We start from the raw sequence: 23,017 nt of genomic DNA, 5'->3' as shown, positions 1-23,017 counted from the left end.
TGTGCATGTTCTCCCACTTAAAAAGATGAAAGAGGCCTGTAATTTTCATCATAGGTACACGTCAACTATGACAGACAAATTGAGAATTTTTTTCTCAGAAAATCACATTGTAGGATTTTTAATGAATTTATTTGCAAATTATGGTGGAAAATAAGTATTTTGGTCACCTACAAACAAGCAAGATTTCTGTCTCTCACAGACCTATAACTTCTTCTTTAAGAGGCTCCTCTGTCCTCCACTCGTTACCTGTATTAATGGCACCTGTTTGAACTTGTTATCAGTATAAAAGACACCTGTCCACAACCTCAAACAGTCACACTCCAAGCTCCACTATGGCCAAGACCAAAAGAGCTGTCAAAGGACACCAGAAACAAAATTGTAGACCTGCACCAGGCTGGGAAGACTGAATCTGCAATAGGTAAGCAGCTTGGTTTGAAGAAATCAACTGTGGGAGCAATTATTAGGGAAATGGAAGACATACAAGACCACTGATAATCTCCCTCGATCTGGGGCTCCACGCAAGATCTCACCCCCGTGGGGTCAAAATGATCACAAGAACGGTGAGCAAAAAATCCCAGAACCACACGGGGGACCTAGTGAATGACCTGGCAGAGAGCGGGACCAAAGTAACAAAGCCTACCACAGCAACACACTACGCCGCCAGGGACTCCAATCCTGCAGTACGAGACGTGTCCCTGCTTGGGCCTAGTACATGTCTCAGGCCCGTCTGAAGTTTGCTAGAGTGCATTGGATGATCCAGAAGAGAACTAAAACCAAAATAGAACTTTTTGGTAAAAACTCAACTCGGCCCGTGTTTGGGAGGACAAAGAATGCTGAGTTGCATCCAAAGAACACCATACCTACTGTGAAGCATGGGGGTGGAAACATCATGCTTTGGGGGCTGTTTTTTCTGCAAAGGACAGACGACTGATCCGTAAAGGAAAGAATGAATGGGGCCATGTATCGAGAAATTTTGAGTGAAAACCTCCTTCCATCAGCAAGGGCATTGAAGATGAAACGCGGCTGGGTCTTTCAGCATGACAAATGATCCCAAACACACCGCCCGGGCAACAAAGGGAGTGGCTTGGTAAGAAGCATTTCAAGGTCCTGGAGTGGCTTAGCTAGTCTCCAGATTCAACCCCAGAGAAAGTCTTGGAGGGAGTTGAGAGTCCGTGTTCCCACGACAGCCCCAAAACATCACCTGCTCTAGAGGAGATCTGCATGGAGGAACGGGCCAAAATCACCAGCAACAGTGTGTGAAAACGTGTGAAGACTTACAGAAAACGCTTGACCTGTGTCATTGCCAACAAAGGTATATAACAAAGTATTGAGAAACTTTTGTTATTGACCAAATACTTATTTTCCACCATAATTTGCAAATAAATTCATAAAAAATCCTACCATGTGATTTTCTAGAAAAAAATTCTCATTTTGTCTGTCATAGTTGACGTGTACCTATGATGAAAATTACAGGCCTCTCTCATCTTTTTAAGTGGGAGAACTTGCACAATTGGTGGCTGACTAAATACTTTTTTTCCCCACTGTAGGTGTAGGGAGTGGGCACTGAACCACAGGACCCAGAGAGACTGTAAACTCAAAAGATTAGTTTATAATATAATGAGGCTTGTGTAAAAGTATTTCTAGTGGAAAGATGAAAGCTGCGACCCCAGCCTAGATCCCATCTATGCTGATCCGCTCCAATCTCCCTGACTGGCAGACCACGCAGGCGGGCACCAGGCAGGCAGCACATCTCCTAGGGAGAGAAGAGAGAGCCAGGGCAGGCAGACAGGAGGCAGAGAGGAGAGGAGAGAAAAGGCCAGAGCTTAAGGCCAGTTTTCAGGCCAGGCAGTGTCACTGCCAGCACAGCAGGCAGCAAGGCAAAATGACTCCACACACCAGGGGCAAAACTGTCCTATTCAAACGGCAATGATGCAGCCATTTCTTGCTGGGTCATCATACCCCATAGCATATTTTATGCCGTTTGGCACCCCAATGGTGGAACAAGCTCCCTCACGACGCCAGGACAGCGGAGTCACTCACCACCTTCCGGAGACATTTGAAACCCCACCTCTTTAAGGAACACCTGGGATAGGATAAAGTAATCCTCCAACCCCCCAAAAAAAATATTGTAAAGTGGTTATCCCACTGGCTATAAGGTGAATGCACCAATTTGTAAGTCGCTCTGGATAAGAGCGTCTGCTAAATGACGTAAATGTAATGTTGAGCATGGAGGTAAAATGTGAGCAGGAGTAATGAGTGCACCTTGATTCAACCCCCAGGTATGCTCACACTCTAATGGACAGGAACATATGGGGTTAAGGTTATCAACGGTACACAAATGTGACATGGTAACAGCTTCATTGCTTTGCTGTAGTGCTTTGTATTTCTACTCTCTCACTCCGATACAGCAAACCTTATGATCCCTGAGAGTGTGTTCGACCAAGTCTGCTGAGATCTACCAGGTGTGAGATTACTACACACTCCAGGAGTTATTGTCAGGTAAGCACAGAACAAAACGCAAAACCCACCTTCATAGTGTGGTGGTTTCTAAATGATGCCATATCCATATGGTGGTTGTTCTGTTGTGTGATGCCTCGCAGTAAAAACCTTCCCAGTGGAAACACAGTAACTTTTGTGGTTCCAATTAAGATATTCATTAGTACCACCTTGAGTGCCGTTCCCACAGATTGCAAGGAACCTCCAGGCATCCCAGCAGGGGATGTATGTCCATTGAGATGCATAGTCACATATGGCAAATGTAAGTTTGACTGTCATGTTCATAGGGGTATAAAAGGTGCATTGCGCCCCACAGGACAAGCTACAACAGAGCTATTTTCATTAGTGCAAACAAGTATCAAACAAGCAATCTTCATTACTGCAAAGAACACATGATACATTACTCATGTCTTTTAATACTGTTTTATCATGCTATTTTGTACGCAGCTGTTCATATCTTGGCATATTAAAAGCATATCACACAACATGTTCCCCATGTAGGCTGTCAGAAGTTATCTTTGGATTAAATATTGTGTTTTATCTCCAAAGAGTAGTGTGCAGCGTGTTCTACGTTAACAAAGTCATTTAGGTCAGAGAAGATCTATTTACAATACTAGAAATCAACTCTCACCTCAGAGTAAAGCTGAGCTCCGGATAAGAGAACAACAGAAAGAAAAGCACAGGAAAACAAAGGGAAAACAGACACACTTCTTTGAGGCAAGAAGCCAGAGGAGAGGACTGAGTGACAGTGCAGCGCTTACCCTCCAAGCTACGACTTTATTTATGTCCAAAACTTTTAGTCAGTCACCAACTATAAAAAGCTAAACATATCCTATCCAAGATGGCACTCTAAAACCCTGGCCCATCCATCACTAACCAGGTCATTATTAATGCTCTCTCTCATGAATGTTGTAGCTTAATTAGGGATGAGAGCAAACAGATTGTTTACTGTAAAAGCCGGTGTCTTGTAACAGATAGAAATGGCTGTGGACCCTGGGCTATGATTAATATCCTCCCTGTCGCGCCCCTCAACCTGCCGTAATCAAGCCAGATACACTTTATAATCATACCAGCCAAAACAGCAATAAACAGCGGTAACAAGCCTTCAGTCCACTGTTTGCTAATGAGTCGTGATTTACATGTAATTACAGGAATGTAGACTGAGCAAACAATGGGATTGAATGTGGCTGGGGTCTTGTGATAGTCACTGGAAAATCATTAGTTTAAATGATTCACTGATTTGTTTGCTCGTAATAAGAGGGCTTCTCTCATCTCGTCAGATAGGCTCTAGTAAAAAATGTACACGCACAAAATGTCTGTCTGTTAATAAAACTTTCAGGACATTCTGAGAAACTGAAATTGCATGCAGACTGCATTAGCATTTCAGTGGGGAGAGAAGTAGGCCTAACAACATACAGAGGGAAAGATATTGCCTCAACTGAAATGTTCTCATGACTTTCCTTGCCAAAGATGGCCTTTGCCTACTAATCTAGTTTCCCTGACTGTACTCAAAGAGTTGGAAACACTATGTTTTGATCCTATCACAGTTGTATAACAAAATCGGAACGGATGACTGTGTTTTCAGCTTGACTAACCCTAACCCTAACACTGACAAGCAAGAATACAGGATGTGGCAGGTGCAGGGGAAAATGCATGTTTCCTTGTCTCATAACCATAAACAGGATTAGCTGCTCGATGACAGAGCAAACAACAGGCTTAAGAAGAGAGCGGCTGTGGAGTGGAGCCTACAGGCGTGTGGTGCGGTTTCATGCCAGCCCTATATGGTAGCTAGCTGTGTTCCTGGCCACGCTTGCTTGCGTTTTGCCTACAGCCCGTTGGAGGAGGCTAAAAATAGGAGTGGGCCTCATCACCCGCGGAAAACCTAAGACCTTGTGTTCAGACAGAGGGAAAAGGCAAACTCCAAAGCTGACCTTGGGTTCGAGCTGCTGGGAAGCTTTATTCCACCGGACTGATGTCACTCACACAAACCCAGGAGACACACAAGACTATAACCAAGAGCTGGAAAGAAATTAAATCAATGGATTTTATTTTCCCTCTTATTTAAAAGTAAAAGCCTGTCTGTCTGGAATGAGAGCGTGCAGCAGCGGCAGAAATCTATGCTGAGTAGATTTTAAAACTCAGTGGATGAGTAGGAGTGACTAACCGAGCCAGTTTCTGTGTGCTTATCCCTTTGACAATGCAACACCCTCCGAAGACTAGGCTATACACTTTGAAGTATCTCCCCCCATTTATTTTAATCATCTCCACACACAGCAACATGTAGAACCAAAACCTGAGGCTGTTATCTTCAGCTGGACCATAGCCTAAACTCTGTAATAAACTAATAACAAAACATGAGAAAAGGAGAAGATAAATACATTGACATTGTTCAAACCTTGACATGTGTGTGTTTGATGGGAAAGTACTATTTTCACACAGTGCCTGTGGAGCTTATGCCCTTGGGCTCTGGACACCACTGGCAGAGTACTGTAGGAAATGACTCATTACAGAGAGTCAGAACAGGACCACTGCTAGTCACACAATGTGACTGAATAGAAAACAGATCAAAAAGCCTGCAGAAGCCCAGCTTACTAGCTAAATCCTTGGCTAAGGAGAGGAAAGAAGCAGGTTTGTTGGTTGGTTCCAGGTTTCTTAATCGTAAGGTAGGCAGCATATTAGATCCAGGCTAAATTGCATCAATAATGGAGAGGGAGAGATCCAACAGGCAGCTTCCATGTTTCTGGGAGAGGCTCCACGGCCAGGGCTGTCTGTGTTCCAGCCAAGCCCAGCCAAACTCCCTGCAGACCAGGCCTTGATCATATCAGTGACCGGCAGACAGACAGACATGAGTCTATTTCAACAGCAGCTCCTCCACACTCTCACCCCACTGAGAACCACACTGTTTAAATAGCACTGCTGGCGCTACAATACATCTCCAAACAAGATCATTCTAATGCCTCAGACAGAGCACAGCCAAACGCACTGCCTGCCATGAAATGACTGGCCAAAAAAATGTAGGCGGGTTTTGCAAAGAGGTATTTAACTTGGTTCCCCCGGTTCTCTGAATTATTTAGTCTTACATGATATTTCTTCCTCCCACTGACATGGTAAAATGTTCACATTGTGCGGTACTCAGTGCTCACTTTAGCCATTAGAGTCTGAATACCCATGGAGTATGGAGGTATATGTAAGGTACACTAGTAAGAGGGAGGGGGAGAAGAGGATTACATCCCAAGAACATTCTCCTCTCTGATTGACGTAAGATCCCAGATAATTAAAATCTCCCCAGTGTAAGATTGTCACAGTAATCAGGTAAGAGCGTGTATGAGTGTTTGTGCTGTCCCTAATCTCTGAGTGGATTTTAAGACCTCTGGGGTCCATCCAGCCCATTCATTTTTGATTCCCAAATAGCTTCGGTCTGTTATGTAAAATGACTTATGGCTCCTGAAATCAATATCTGATCCATTGAGGAGGAGTTAAGTGCTTTGCTCTGACAGGTCGGCCTATCCCGTTCAGCAACACTTCAGTGATGGAAAACAGGCCAGCCGTAAATAACAGCAGGTCTAAGTCAGCCCTGTATTAATCCCCCTCCATTACTCATAGGAGGAAAAACAGCCATGGTCTAAATCAGAGGTGACCTGGGGCCAGGTGGCCTTCACTTTAGCACAACTTATGAATGGTTAAAAACTCCACTGCATCAATAGCTCATTTCAGAAGGCCCTGGTATAATTGATCTGGCAGTACATTAAGCAGTCTGTGGTGAGGACAACGGCCGCTCGGCTCTGCAGAGCAATGAGCACATCAGGAGGAGAGGCTCTTTATGGCTCCTCCCTCATCCCTTCGTCATGATGATGAACAAGTGTCTGTTCAGCTCTCCTATCCGTCATCTCAGGGCTGGCTGACAGACAGGGACGGCCTGATCAGTATGCAGGGCTGTGGCTGTACTGCCATGCATCTGTTTAGTTTTACTGATACCGGCCCACTTTGAGTTCCAGCCAAGCGAAGAGGACAGGGGCCGTCACTGAAGCCAGGGAGAGATCTCAGAGGCTGCCTACCAGGCCCCATCTCCCCTACCACACGCCCTACTGCACGTGTCTCGGCCTCCATTGTCTTGCTCCAAGCCGGTTGGCCGTACAGAACCGACTCCCTCTATGTTCTCCTGCAGGACTCGGAGGAGCTCCCTGGACTCTAAGTCTCACATCAATGGGTCCACCTCTCTTAATGGATGAAAGGGTGAGCAGAGCTCAGTACGCTCAGTTTTAGAGAGGAGGAAATGGATCCAATCCGCTGGGAGGTGGCACAGCCTCACTGTACAGGTGTTGGAATACAACAAAGGAGAATACTATAAACACACCTGGTACACTTGTTATGTCTGTCAATAACACTATTTCCAAGCTCTGCACTCAATGACATTATTTTCTACTGTGGTTTGGAGATAATGGGAATTGACTGAGGAGAAACATCAACAGTGAAGCAGATTCATACCGTGAGGTAAGTCAAACACCCTATTCTCTGTGTACATCAGGACTAAGCTCTGCCCAGGCTAAGCTGCAGAACACTAGAAAGCAGCATTATGACACACTTATCACATGTTGTTGTGATGAAAAACTGCATGGGACAGGCTTGCCAATCCAAAAAGAACAAAAAGGTTTTGCTTTTAACCACAAACCTCTAGAACCTGTAGTCTTACCGCATGATGCGTCACTACCGTACTGGCATTCCCCTGGCGTTCATTCATCTGCAAACAATATGCAATGAACTGGCTGGTACATCTACCTACTGTAAGCTCTTTTAGTCCTGTGGATTTCTGTCTCAGGATATAGTCGCTCTTACAGAGACGATTTTAACAGAATAAATACACCAGGTACAGAATTACATATTCCCCACTCTCCAAACTGTAAAAAAAGAAAACCTGCAAATCCGGAGGATACCATTGTAGTTGCTTCTGTGAAGCACGCTCCCCTGTTCCTGCCATTGCTGACTTGCCTCTCCTCAAGCTCCTCTCATCTACATTTTACAGTTCAGAAATCACATTAATATGAATGGAAGCGAAAATACGAGGTCTCATTACAATGAATTACAATGAGATTTCCACACAAAGCATGCAATGCAATGCCTTTCCAGCTTTGTGTGCAAGTCCTGGACATAACACATTGCCATGTTCTTTGTATATTCATTAGTACAGGGAATTTCAATAGCAAGCCAATATGCAAGCTTTTTTCCAGTGCATGCTGTAAACTGATGAAACATTCCCCCAGTTTCTCTCTGTCAGAACAAAATGATGGGAAGCACGACGAATGCGTGAACTCTTGAGAATTCCTGTAGGAAAATAACACACTCAAAACCATGGCTGCTTCTGGTGTCTGCCAACAGAGGGCTATTTCGAGAAGCCTCGTGTTAAAAGGTAAAGCATTACTGTCAACCTCACTCTCCAGTAATATGAATTACATAAACCCTCAAGAGGACCTATTTCATACCATTTGACCTTAATTGGAGGGAAATTAGATACAATTAAATAATTGCTCTGAAATAATTGGCAATATTTGATAAACAGCATCCTTCAGAATGATGCATGGCTTCATAACCTAAACGCAGTCCTGCGGCATGTGGGGGGAAAATAATTGCAGTATGCTCTCCATTTTATTAAATATGTAAGAGGCAGAAATAATTTCAGTTCAGAACTCCGACTGAGTTTCCAGCCTCTGTAATTCGACTTATTTGATAATAAGTCTGACCATCCACAGTGGTGTGACGCTGAGACAGTTCTAGAAAAAGAGAGGAAACAAAGAACAGCTTCTCTTTCTGCTTCTGTTTCTTTCTGCTTCCCTTTAGATTTCGATTCTTCATAGACTATCTTTGCTGAGCTCAATTAACTTCTAAGTGTCTTTCTCCCACTTAGGTGTTGCTACTGCCATTCTGTTTATGAGAGCCACTTATCTTGGAACCAAGGTTCAGTAGCTCCCTCAAAACCCTTTGAAATGAGGAGAGAAAAAGCATAGATTTTCTGGTTGGAAAACTACTCATGTCGGCTGAAATTCAACTGGAGGAGTCATTAAAAGCACCTTGCGAAAAACAACTTTTAAACAGGTTGGTTTTTCTGCCTATTTGGTGGGATCTATGACTTGACCTTATTTGCCAGCCATCCATTAGAGCAGGTAATTAAACAACTCTGACTGCATGAAGAGAAATAGAGGTCTGATATGAGTCATAACAGCTGAAAGGGAAAACGGTTTGGTTCCTAAGAGATTGTTTCCTGACAATGTGAGAGAACTGCAGTCCCACACAAATCCCAGAGTTGGCAGGCACTAGAAGCCTTCCTCTCAGAAGAGATTTGCTAAACCCCTGATATAATTTCACAGCTTTACATCTCCTTGAAGGACTGCCCTGCACTCAACAGGTTGGCAGGCAGTAAAGCTCGCACCTCTCTTTCACGGTACAACGATCAGCAACTTTGGAACACTGTTCCAACATTGCTGCAATAAAATTACATGAAGCCTGACGTCACTCTTATCTAGGGGAAATGGTTGTTCAACTATTGGCGGCTATCTCTATGTAATTATCTCCACTAACATGGTGTCTATCAAACTGTTGTCAGATGGAATAAATGAGGTTCTCTTTTCCTCATTACATGTATAAGATCTCGTTCAGTTATAGCAGTAGTTCTGGGCAACAGCAGCACAGTTTCCACAGTTAGGTACATACCTCTTTGCCGGAAAGGTAATATGCGGAGAGCAGGCCTCCGACAAACCGGATGTTCACTTCAAAGACAGAGACCTCAGCATTCTGCAGAGAGAACAAACAAAGAAGAGAGATGGAGAGATATGGAGGAATGGAGAGCGAGACAGACAGACAGACAGACAGACAAAGGATACATGATTAGGAGTATTCAACCTGCTGAGTCACCAGGCAGCAGCTGGCAGGCGGTACACAGGGTAGGAATATCCTCACATCACACATGGAATGTAAACACAGCAGACATACACAGGTTTCTACACTAACTTATTCAGTTGGTGGCACCAGCACGATTTGGTCGCACCAATGTTTAAAATGTTACAAAAATATATAGCTCTGGGCTACACCTGAGGACACACGGAGGTATCAACATCCTTAGCCCATGCCTTTACAGAGGCCTCCATACATCAGAGAAGTGATCAAATAGTGTCATTTTAGTGTAAACCACCTAATATTAATGCTACAACAACAAACATTTGACCATTTGTACCGTGACAATTGTGTGGTCCACTATTCCCATTGTTAAAATACAACACAGAGGGGCTGTCAGAGAACATACTTCCACAGAGCTCACACAGCGCTGATGCTAAACAACTCTGGGAAAAGTTATCTATAGTTCAGAAACTACCCACACTGGGTTCAATTTATGTGTGTTATTTCATCTTAAGGTCAAGCTGAGAAGCACGAGCAGCCACCAACAAACTTAAATCAATATGAAGTGGTGATGAGATGCCTTCCTGGTATGGAACCCCATCAGGCCCAAACACAGACCTGCACTCAGCCCATTTCCCTCCGAAGGGCCCCAGGCTTGGTTTTCTCCATTATAATAAGCAGGCTTATTACCCATTCCTCATGTAGATTTTCATTACTCTGAAAATAAGCATGTGGAGCCTGTCTATCCAGGATAAATTCCTATACTTTTAGTACTGAGAATTTCTGGCTTTGATAACATTCTAACCTCGAGCCCTTTGCTTTATATGATAGATCATGTAGTGGCCTTAAAAAGTTAAGTTAATGTAATATTATTATGTGCTTATTCCTTGAGGTTTTAGCGAGAGGAAATATTCATGTTATTGCCTCTACCTTGAGTGTACCACATTCAAAGAAACTGTGCTTTTTACATTGGATTAAACTTGATGTTTCTACAATATGAGAAACTTGTGTTCCTAATGGGGGGCATTGGGGTGGTGTTGGGCTATAAATAATCTCATTATGGATTTAGTGACCATGCATGGTAATTATACCAAATAACAACTAAATATCAGTAGCTAAGACATTTCTGTCCTCATTTTTCCTTGGGTTATTTGTTTCCTGCTGACTATTTGTTTTTGGACAAACAACAGAAACATTTGTTAATATGTTTTTTTAAATGTTGAATTGTATAGCTTTATCTCTCTTAGATATTCCCATACAAAGGCTTCTGTGTAGCATGACTCTTTGTATTTCAATGACAGTTTCTACATGAGTAAACTAATCCGGAGAGATAAACGTATATTCTTTAATAGTAGAGAACGTGCGACAGGCAGGCAATATAATTTAACACCGGGCCGGCAGACTACCTTATAATTAAATCGAATGTATTTAGTCCTGCAAACCTGCGGACTGTGAAATCCAAATTCGTAATATTTCTGTTAGCATTATCAATGGTGTGTTAATGACTTAAAATGATGACAGATGGCAGTTGTTTAAATAGGGAAGGCATTTTTCATTACTGGAATTAAGTGTTTTTCCCCTAACTGTGGACTTGGCACACCTCAGTGGAAATAGTAACTGTTGAGGAGGGGTTGAACTCTCCTGAGGACAACGCTCAATGTAGCTAGGGTGCTTTCCTCTCTAAGAGAGCAGGACTGTTCTGAGGGTAGCCATTACCACCGTGCCCCTCTCTTGCCCGCATCCAATACACGGGCAAGACATCACGGACAGACCTTAGAGAGCTGTTCTGGCCCTCAGTCAAGGACTTCAGTGAGGCCAAAGCTTCAAGAGGATTTCATGACAGTCTGCTGCACTGCACTCAGAGTTCAATTCCACTTACTGCCAGGGTTAGAAAATTAAGTAAATGGAAGGATACTGATGAGGTAAAAAAAAAAAAAGGGCGGCAGGTAGCTTAGTGGTTAAGAGCGTTGTGCCAGTAACCGAAAGGTCGCTGGTTCTAATCCCTGAGCCGACTAGGTGAAAAATCTGTTGATGTGCCCTTGAGCAAGGCACTTAACCCTAGTTGCTCTTGAAGTCGCTCTGGATAAGAGCGTCCGCTTTTTTTTTTTTTTTGTATTGTATTGTATAATGGTGCGAACTCTGTAAAAAGGGATCAAATCTAGAAAACCGAAATAACTTAAACTGACAACAGCCTCAACGTATTCAGACCAGATGTTACGGGTTGCACAATTTGAATTTACATCAATATTACAGTGAAACACAAAGGAGTCTCACACACAGTATTTTGGCACGAGTCATTGTTGAATTCTCCAATGTCTGAAGAGGTCCTGCTGCTGTTTGTGTAAATATGCAATGTCTTCATGGAAGACTTCTAAAACACTGGGGCCAAACCTGGCTGTACTGAACAGTGGTTAATTAAAACTTCACTGTTAATAGGGTGGTAAAGTAGGGCGAGCGTCTGACTGAACACCTTTCATTCGTCACCCATGTGACAAACCACAGCTCTCCGTATCATGACCATCTACTGAAAACTCTAGTCAGGCCTAATCAAGTGACATCTTCAACCTGAATCAGATTTGATGTTATAATCTTATCAACAATTATACTCACTGTCTATGTTGAATGAATGAGCTCCTCTTCCACTGAAAAATGACAAGAGACACTAGGGAAAATTACTGAGATGGGATGAGGGAATGGAAGGATGGAATGATAGAACCTAGTGTAGAGGTTCTAGAGCTGAGGTACTGTATGGCTGAGCTCCATCTCATCACAACGCTGAGAGCAATGTCAGTGAATGACAACAACAATAATACTCTCTGACAGTAAAATCACCTCAAGGAAGCCCTTGTGAGGTCACAAAGAGCAGCAGTGAAAACCGACTACTGGAGATGATGCACAAATGCACTTACTAAGCCTGGCCTACACTGCTACACAAATAACATGCTGCCACATCTGTGGATCAGCTGTCAGAAGACCCTTAGTAATACTCATCCTCTGATGATGTGCCTGTGCCTGACAGAGAGAGAGAGAGAATCTACCTGCGCTGCATCTACCTCAAATCTCTGGCTAGAAAATGTATCTGTTTGTTATCTTGCAGGCCGATGTCCAGCAAGGCTGTGCAGTCATTACACAGCTCCTGCCTTCAGGCTGACAGTGGAGCCGGGGCCCTTCCAGAATACATAACCTCTGCCTTTGTTCCTGCACTGGCCTTGCCTTTCACAACAGCCCTAACACAAAGCATCTCTGGGCACAAGGCAGAGGCAAATAAAGATGGACACCGGGCGCTTGCTTGCTTTCTCTCTCTTCCTCTCTCTACAACTCTTCCCAGCAGGACTGAGGGGAGAGTAAAATAAAAGTTGTCCCTGGCCATTATAGTCCGAGCTGGTTAGCGTGTCGTGTTTGACCCGCTTTATATACTGACCCTGTGTGTCTGTCTATCCATCGTGCTCGTCTGTCAGAGTGAGTGGGTGCTGCTGGGGCAGAGCCTATGAAAGTGTAACACACAGAGAGGAAAGATGGCAGGGGAGGGACCTGGTTCAGAGGGTAAGGCAGTGGCTAGGCTACAACGGATGGGCTTTTCGCTTTAATAAAATACAAAATGTGTTTATCACTTTACAGGGCATGACATAAATCAAAGACTGGGGGAGCTCGGCAATAATTGAATTATCAATGCCTTGCTTGGGGATAATGGCGCCGGAGGGGATGGCTGCCGTTTTACGGGCTCCTAACCAACAGTGCTATTTTGTTAGTTTTTTCGCATTGTTTGTAACTTGTTTTCTACATAATGTTGCTGCTACCGTTTCTTATGACCAAAAAGAGCTTCTGGATATCCGACGCGAAGGATATACTGCTTCCCCGAGACCAGGCCCAAATCCCCGTTATTCGCGTGAAGAAAATACGGAAATACAGGGGGCGGAGATCAGGGTGCCTTGTGAAAATTAGTCGGCGAGAGGGTAACCCGCCTCTACCATCCGTTCTATTGGCCAACGTGCAATCACTGGAAAATAAACTGGATGATCTCCGTTCGAGATTATCCTACCAACGGGACATTAAAAACAATAATATCTTATGTTTCACAGAGTCGAGGCTGAACGACGACACAGATAATATAGAACTGGCTGGGTTTTCCGTGCATCGGCAGGACAGAACAGCTACGTCTGTTAAGACGAGGGTTGGGGGTCTATTTGTCAATAACAGCTGGTGCCCGATGTCTAATATTAAAGAAGTCTCGAGGTATTGCTCGCCTGGGGTAGAGTACCTCATGATAAACTGTAGACCACAATATCTACCAAGAGAGTTTACACCTATATTATTCGTAGCCGTCTATTTACCACCACAAACCGATGCTGGCACTAAGACCGCACTCAAGGAGCTGTATAAGGCCATAAGCAAACAAGAAAATACTCATCCAGAAGCGGCGCTCCTAGTGGCCGGGGACTTTAATGCAGGCAAACTTAAATCTGTTTTACCCAATTTCTACCAGCATGTTACATGTGCAAACAGAGGGGAAAAAAAACTCTAGACCACCTTTACTGAACACACAGAGACGCATACAAAGCTCTCCCTCGCCCTCCATTTGGCAAATCTGACCATAATTCTATCCTCCTGATTCCTGCTTACAAGCAAAAACTAAAGTAGGAAGTACCAGTGACTCGCTCAATACGGAAGTGGTCAGATGACGTGGATGCTAAGCTACAGGAAAGCTCATCACTAAGCTAAGGACTCTGGGACTAAACACCTCCCTCTGCAACTGGATCCTGGACTTCCTGACGGGCCACCCCCAGGTGGTAAGGGTAGGCAACAACACATCTGCCACGCTGATCCTCAACACTGAGGCCCCTCAGGGGTGCCTGCTTAGTCCCCTCCTGTACTCCCTGTTCACCCACGACTCCAACCAAGCACGACTCCAACACCATCTTTAAGTTTGCTGACGACACAACAGTGGTAGGACTGATCACCGACAACGATGAGACAGCCTATAGGGAGGATGTCAGAGACCTGGCAGTGTGGTGCCAGGACAACAACCTCTCCGTCAATGTGAGTAAGACAAAGGAGCTTATCGTGGGCTACAGGAAAGGAGGGCCGAACAGGCCCCCATTAACATCGATGAGGCTGTAGTGAAGCGGGTCGAGAGTTTCAAGTTCCTTGGTGTCCACATCACCAACAAACTATCATGGTCCAAACACACCAAGACAGTCGTGAAGAGGGCACGACAACACCTTTTTCCCCCTCAGGAGACTGAAAAGATTTGGCATTGGTCCCCAGATCCTCAAAAAGTAATACAGCTGCACCATCGAGAGCATCCTGACCGGTTGCATCACCGCCTGGTATGGCAACTGCTCGGCATCCAACCGTAAGGCGCTAGAGAAGGTAGTCCGTATGGCCCAGTACATCACTGGGGCCAAGCTTCATGCCATCCAGGACCCATATACTAGGCGGTGTCAGAGGAAGGCCCCAAAAAAATTGTCAAAGACTACAGTCACCCAAGTCATAGACTGTTCTCTCTGCTACCACATGGCAAGCGGTACCGGAGCGCCAAGTCTAGGTCCAAAAGGCTCCTTAACAGCTTCTACCCCCAAGCTGTAAGACTGCTGAACAATTAATCAAATGGCCACCCGGACTATTTACATTGACACCCCCCTTTGTTTTTACACTGCTGCTACTCGCTGTTTATTATCTATGCATAGTTACTTTACCCCTACCTACATGTACAAATTACCTCGACCAACCTGTACCCCTGCACATTGACTCGGTACCGGTACCCCCTGTATATAGCCTCGTTATTGTTATTTTATTGTGTTACTTTTTATTGTATTTTTTACTTTACTTTATTTAGTAAATATTTTCTTAACTCTATTTCTTGAACTGCATTGTTGGTTAAGGGCTTGTAAGTAAGCATTTCACTGTAAAGTCTACACCTGTTGTATTGGGCGCATGTGACATTTTTACATTTACATTTTAGTCATTTAGCAGACGCTCTTATCCAGAGCGACTTACAGTTAGTGCATACAATTTTTCATATTGGCCCCCCGTGGGAATCGAACCCACAACCCTGGTGTTGCAAACGCCATGCTCTACCAACTGAGCTACATCCCTGCCGGCCATTCCCTCCCCTACCCTGGACGACGCTGGGCCAATTGTGCGCCGCCCCATGGGTCTCCCGGTCGCGGCCGGCTACGACAGAGCCTGGATTCGAACCAGGATCTCTAGTGGCACAGCCTTAGACCACTGCGCCACTCGGGAGACGTCTTGTAGCATCTTGTAGCGTCATACCCAAGAACACTCGAGGATGTAATCGCTGCCAAAGGTGCTACAACAAAGTACTGAGTAAAGGGTCTGAATACTTATGTAAATGTGATATTTCAGTATTTTATTTTTAATAGATTAGCAAACATTTCTAAAAACCCGTCAAATGTGATTTGATTTTGTCAATGTCAATTGGCTAGATAATCAAGACAAGTGTCATTCAGGGTTCCCCACGGCCTTGTCCTGAAACCTGAACATTAAACTCTGAGACGTCTCCCATGTTCCAGTGAATCTGTATTGAACAGAGGCATCAGGAGATGCAGTGGTTAGCTCCTGTCTTTCAGTATTCCAGTCATGGCTCCTCACTAATACCACAGTGAGGCGGGATAGAGGTCCAAATGGAAAACCACGGACCACTCCATCCATGTTAAGACAATATTGCAAGGGGATGAGCTGTAGAGGAGAGGGTTGTATCAATCTTTGATTTCGATTATTCTGTATTCAGGAGACAAAGTGAATATTAATGGCCGATCCACCAGGGCTTTTGTAGGAATTGTTGGAATTGCTGGAGGGCAGTGAAGCCAAAGCCTTTCAATTAAAAGTTTGTTAACACTCTTTATGAAAGCTTCTGATCACTTATGCTTTTTTCTCTCTCTCCCTCCGTTAGAAAAGCATAAGGGTGGACAAGAATTTAGTGCTTCTTAACGAGAGTGTTCTCCAAGGGGAATAAATAATGAATCTGGTTCCCCAACATGGGCAAGATCTAAGAAGGCAGAGGAGACATCAAAGTCAAAGGACTGAAGGTGTTTTTTTACCGTTTCCACTTCATCTACCTCAGCTAAGTTCTGCAGCTCCATCACCACCCCTCCTTAATCCCATGCTAGTATTGAACATTCATTTCACACAGCAACTAGGCCTAATAGCACTGACGTCTGTAGCCATGAAGTGCTTTGAAAGACTGGTCATGGCTCACATCAACAGCATAATCCCAGAAACCCTAGACCCACTCCAATTTGCATACCGCCCCAACAGATCCACAGATGATGCAATCTCTATCGCACTCCACACTGCCCTTTCCCACCTGGACAAGAGGAACACCTACGTGAGAATGCTATTCATTGACTACAGCTCAGCATTCAACACCATAGTGCCCTCTAAGCTCATCACTAAGCTAAGGATCCTGGGACTAAACACCTCCCTCTGCAACTGGATCCTGGACTTCCTGACGGGCCGCCCCCAGGTGGTAAGGGTAGGTAACAACACATCTGCCACACTGATCCTCAACACGGGGGCCCTCAGGGGTGCGTGCTCAGTCCCCTCCTGTACTCTCTGTTCACCCATGACTGCATGGCCAGGCACGACTCCAACACCATCATTAAGTTTGCCGACGACACAACAGTGGTAGGCCTGATCACCGACAACGATGAGACAGCCTATAGGGAGGAGGTCAGAGATCTGGCCGTGTGGTGCCAGGACAACAACCTCTCCCTCAACGTGACCAAGACAAAGGAGATGATTGTGGACTACAGGAAAAAAAAGAGGACTGAGCACGCCCCCATTCTCATTGACGGGGCTGTAGTGGAACAGGTTGAGAGCTTCAAGTTCCTTGGTGTCCACATCACCAACGAACTATCATGGTCCAAACACACCAAGACAGTCGTGAAGAGGGCACGACAAAGCCTATTCCCCCTCAGGAGACTAAAAAGATTTGGCATGGGTCCTCAGATCCTCAAAAAATTCTACAGCTGCACCATCGAGAGCATCCTGACTGGTTGCATCACCGCCTGGTATGGCAACTGCTTGGCCTCTGACCGCAAGGCACTACAGAGGGTAGTGCGTACGGCCCAGTACATCACTGGGGCAAAGCTTCCTGCCATCCAGGACCTCTATACCAGGCGGTGTCAGAGGAAGGCCCTCAAAATTGTCAAAGACTCCAGCCACCCTAGTCATAGACTGTTCTCTCTGCTACCGCACGGCAAGCGGTACCGGAGTGCCAAGTCTAGGTCCAAAAGACTTCTCAACAGCTTCTACCCCAAGCCATAAGACTCCTGAACAGCTAATCATGGCTACCCGGACTATTTGCACTGCCCCCCACCCCATCCTTTTTACGCTGCTGCTACTCTGTTAATATTTATGCATAGTCACTTTAACTCTACCCACATGTACATATTACCTCAACTACCTCAACTAGCCGGTGCCCCCCACATTGACTCTGCAACGGTACCCCCCTGTATATAGCCTCCCTACTGTCACTTTATTTTACTTCTGCTCTTTTTTTCTCAACACTTTTTGTTGTTGTTGTTTTATTCTTACTTTTTTTGTTTAAAATAAATGCACTGTTGGTTAAGGGCTGTAAGTAAGCATTTCACTGTAATGTCTGCACCTGTTGTATTCGGCGCATGTGACCAATACAATTTGATTTGATTTGATTTGATTTAATAACGGTAAAAGTGGAAAGGTATGTCAACAACTTTTAATTCGATGAGTCATCACATTTCCTTTAGCTATAACCTCTGGTATTCAATTTATCGTACAACTGCATTATAGGGATATGGTTTGGTTCAGTTGTTCACATACTAAAATTGCAGTTTGACATTTTCTCAAGTGGGGCATTCCTTTTATTGCCATAAAATAACCATGACTTGAAAACAACATTTAAGAAAGAAAATAACTTGCCAAGAAATCAAATTGTTGAGGCATAACCAATGGGTTGGAACATGCTGAGTTAAGACTAGATGCAAATTACATTAGAGCTGATCAAATGCAATTGAGAGTGGTGCCAGCCATAATGCAAATACAAATGATTGCATTCCAATAGACGGGGGAGTTGATTTATAGGGTTATTTCACTGTGTCTTTGGCCATTATTGATAACTTTTGGTCCAGAAGCACAAGTGAGCACCATTGTCAATATCATCATTTCATAGGTACAGTGGGGAAAAAAAGTATTTAGTCAGCCACCAATTGTGCAAGTTCTCCCACTTAAAAAGATGAGAGAGGCCTGTAATTTTCATCATAGGTACACGTCAACTATGACAGACAAATTGAGAAAAAAAAATCCTGAAAATCACATTGTAGGATTTTTAATGAATTTATTTGCAAATGATGGTGGAAAATAAGTATTTGGTCACCTACAAACAAGCAAGATTTCTGGCTCTCACAGACCTGTAACAACTTCTTTAAGAGGCTCCTCTGTCCTCCACTCGTTACCTGTATTAATGGCACCTGTTTAAACTTGTTATCAGTATAAAAGACACCTGTCCACAACCTCAAACAGTTACACTCCAAACTCCACTATGGCCAAGACCAAAGAGCTGTCAAAGGACACCAGAAACAAAATTGTAGACCTGCACCAGGCTGGGAAGACTGAATCTGCAATAGGTAAGCAGCTTGGTTTGAAGAAATCAACTGTGGGAGCAATTATTAGGAAATGGAAGACATACAAGACCACTGATAATCTCCCCTCGATCTGGGGCTCCACGCAAGATCTCACCCCGTGGGGTCAAAATGATCACAAGAACGGTGAGCAAAAATCCCAGAACCACACGGGGGGACCTAGTGAATGACCTGCAGAGAGATGGGACCAAAGTAACAAAGCCTACCATCAGTAACACACTACGCCGCCAGGGACTCAAATCCTGCAGTGCGAGACGTGTCCCCCTGCTTAAGCCAGTACATGTCCAGGCCCGTCTGAAGTTTGCTAGAGTGCATTTGGATGATCCAGAAGAGGATTGGGAGAATGTCATATGGTCAGATGAAACCAAAATAGAACTTTTTGGTTAAAACTCAACTCGTCGTGTTTGGAGGACAAAGAATGCTGAGTTGCATCCAAAGAACACCATACCTACTGTGATGCATGGGGGTGGAAACATCATGCTTTGGGGCTGTTTTTCTGCAAAGGGACCAGGACGACTGATCCGTGTAAAGGAAAGAAGGAATGGGGCCATGTATCGTGAGATTTTGAGTGAAAACCTCCTTCCATCAGCAAGGGCATTGAAGATGAAACGTGGCTGGGTCTTTCAGCATGACAATGATCCCAAACACACCGCCCGGGCAACGAAGGAGTGGCTTCGTAAGAAGCATTTCAAGGTCCTGGAGTGGCCTAGCCAGTCTCCAGATCTCAACCCCATAGAAAATCTTTGGAGGGAGTTGAAAGTCTGTGTTGCCCAGCGACAGCCCCAAAACATCACTGCTCTAGAGGAGATCTGCATGGAGGAATGGGCCAAAATACCAGCAACAGTGTGTGAAAACCTTGTGAAGACTTACAGAAAACGTTTGACCTGTGTCATTGCCAACAAAGGGTATATAACAATGTATTGAGAAACTTTTGTTATTGACCAAATACTTATTTTCCACCATAATTTGCAAATACATTCATTAAAAATCCTACAATGTGATTTTCCTGATTTTTTTTCTTCTCATTTTGTCTGTCATAGTTGACGTGTACCTATGATGAAAATTACAGGCCTCTCTCATCTTTTTAAGTGGGAGAACATGCACAATTGATGGCTGACTAAATACTTTTTTTCCCCACTGTATATAAATAATGGTGGATTGCAAAGTTTTTCTATTTAGTGTGGCAATGTCAGAGACAGACTTTTCAAATAGTTTTAGAAATCTCTTTCATTTCCGTGTGTGGGAGTTGTCTGAAGGGAAAACTGTCTTAATGAATATTAGAGACAGTAAGAGACAGTGAATGGCTTGAGAAAGGCAAAGTGTTTTACCTGACAGACCCACACAAAGTCTTAGCTCCTAAAGCACATTACCTTCAGACTGATGAGTCAGGTCTATATTGACTGATTAGAAGGTATCAGAGTTAAGTGCTCTCTCCTTCTCCCTACCCCACACAGTGGAATCAAGGTTACTTCATTCAGTCCACTTCCACAGACAGATGCAGCTCTAAACAGTGGTTCCTTCCAGGTGAGTACTTTAACTGTTCTGTCTGAACAGAGCACTTCATCAAGGCCCAATTACCTGGAGTCACCTTGAGTGTCCCTGTATTCTCTCCATCCTGATTACAGTGGGGCCCGCCTAACCAATCAGATTGTAGATCTCCTGTCCTTGTGAATGTCAGTGGGTGACTTACTAGCAGAGTTTGGTAAGAGCCATCTTGGAACATTTTGCAGAAGGACCTGAAACTAAATCATGTTATTCCGATTGATGATTTTAAACCCCAGATTGGAGGGCTGTTGATCACAAATTGCACTTTTTTAAACTTGCTCTTTTAAGCTCTCTTATGCACTTTGCACCATTTTAACTTCCATTAATTGTTATGTTTTATGTTGTGTCTCATGTAGAACTATATTTATGCTGCTTGGCCAGGGCTCACTTGGAAAAGGGATGTAAATCTCGATGTGACCTCCTTAAATAAAGGATAAATAAATCAAAGTAAAAAGCGAAGGGTGTTCTATGGTCCTTCTAGCTAGCAGACAAGGGGTGTTCTATGGTCCTACTAGCTAGCAGACAAGGGGTGTTCTATGGTCATACTAGCTAGCAGACAAGGGGTGTTCTATGGTCCTACTAGCTAGCAGACAAGGGGTGTTCTATGGTCATACTAGCTAGCAGACAAGGGGTGTTCTATGGTCATACTAGCTAGCAGACAAGGGGTGTTCTATGGTCATACTAGCTAGCAGACAAGGGGTGTTCTATGGTCATACTAGCTAGCAGACAAGGGGTGTTCTATGTTTCTACTCACCACGTTAAAGTCCAGGTTCTTTTCCACCCACTCTGTGGCCATGTCAAAGTCCTCATACATCTCCATGATGTACAGGGTGTCCAGAGCATCCACGATGGTGGCTCCTTTTATGCTCCCTGGGAAGGCAAACAAAACAAAGCCTTTAGGACTCACATCATATTTTCCTCTCATAGCAACATATTGTATTGGTAGAACATCAGCACAGTTAGAGTCATGGTTCTGTGATTAAGACCACAGGTAAAGCCTATAGGGAGGAGGTCAGAGATCTGGCAGTGTGGTGCCAGGACAACAACCTCTCCATCAACGTCAGCAATACAATGGAGCTGATCGTAGACTACAGGAAACTGAGGGCCTAGCACGCCCCCATCCACATCGACGGAACGGGTCGAGAGCTTCAAGTTCCTCTGTGTCCACATCACTAAGGATCGATCATGGTCCAAACACACCAACTGTAATGAGTACTGAGGATACGAAGAGGCAGAACGCAGACGCAGGAATCAACAAGGTAAAGGTTTACTTAACAATGAGAAAGAGAATAACAAAGAGCGAGTAAACGACACAACGCTAACAATTACACACAACAATGACTGAACAGTCCAGGGCTATATAGTGGTGGTGATGAGATGATGAGGTGCAGGTGCACTGGAGGTGATTTGGGTGCGTTGGGTTTCCATTCCTGTGTTGCCGAGGTGGTGCGCTCAGACCGGTGGCTCAGTAGACCGGCGAATCAGAGCGCCGGAGGGGAGCAATGGGAGGAGACGTGACACCAACACATTTGTGAAGAGGGCATGAGAACGCCTCTTCCCCCTCAGGAGGCTGAACAGATTTGGCATGGGCCCTCTGATCCTCAAAAAGTTCTACAGCTGCACCATTGAGAGCATCTTGACTGGCTGCATCACCGCTTGGTATGGCAGAGGGTAGTGCGTACGGCCCAGTACATTACTGGGGCCGAGCTCCCTGCCACCCAGGAACTCTATACCAGGCGGTGTCAGAGGAAGGCCCTAAAGATTATCCAAGATTCCAGCCACCCAAGTCATGGACTGTTCTCTCTGCTACCGCACGGCAAGCGGTACCGATGCACCAAGTCTGGAACCAACAGGACTCTGAACAGCTACTACCCCCAAGCCATAAGACTGCTAAATAGTTAACCAATAGCTACACGGACTTCCTGCACTAACTATTTTGACTCATCACATAAGCTGCTGCTACCGTTTACTATCTTTCACCTTATTCCTAGTTATATGTACAACATCTAGCTCAATTACCTCGTACCCCTGCATATCGACTCTGTACTGGTAACCCTTGTATATAGCCAAGCTATCGTTACTCATTATGTATCTTATTACTTTTATTATTACGTGTTTTACTTTTTTATTATTTCTCTATTTTCTTTCTCTCTGCATTGTTGGAAAGTAAGCATTTCACCAGTTGTTTACAAAGCATGTGACAAATAAAATGTTATTTGAAAAGGTCCAGGGCAGCCAGGTGTTGTAACCGTAAGTGTGCTGTTTTATTCAAAGAGCGGGGCATATCTCCTGCTGCGCTGGAATATTGCTTCAGGCAACCTCCATTTATCTCTGTGCAAGATGTCAGGTATATGAACAAATAAAAGTCTCAGAGAGCACCTTTGGCTATTCTGTCAGGTTTTTACCCGGTCGAGGAGGATGTTTGTGGCAGAGAAAGTGGAAACACACGC

General features: G+C 44.4%; 1 protein-coding gene across 1 annotated transcript in view; it reads right to left on the bottom strand.

Annotated features, from left to right (window-relative positions):
• LOC121552274 (mannosyl-oligosaccharide 1,2-alpha-mannosidase IA-like) overlaps positions 1-23,017 on the bottom strand; it is a 177,302-nt gene that overhangs the window by 97,288 nt on the left and 56,997 nt on the right. Inside the window, exons 3-4 of the mRNA XM_041865051.2 lie at positions 21,322-21,437; positions 9,199-9,279 (exon numbers count right to left, since the gene is read on the bottom strand). Coding sequence (XP_041720985.2) covers positions 9,199-9,279; positions 21,322-21,437 — 197 coding nt within the window. The remainder of the gene's footprint in view (positions 1-9,198; positions 9,280-21,321; positions 21,438-23,017) is intronic.

The sequence above is a fragment of the Coregonus clupeaformis genome, chromosome 36, assembly GCF_020615455.1.
Source record: "Coregonus clupeaformis isolate EN_2021a chromosome 36, ASM2061545v1, whole genome shotgun sequence".
NCBI classification, from domain to species: domain Eukaryota; kingdom Metazoa; phylum Chordata; class Actinopteri; order Salmoniformes; family Salmonidae; genus Coregonus; species Coregonus clupeaformis.
This window is presented reverse-complemented; position numbering and strand designations above follow the sequence as displayed.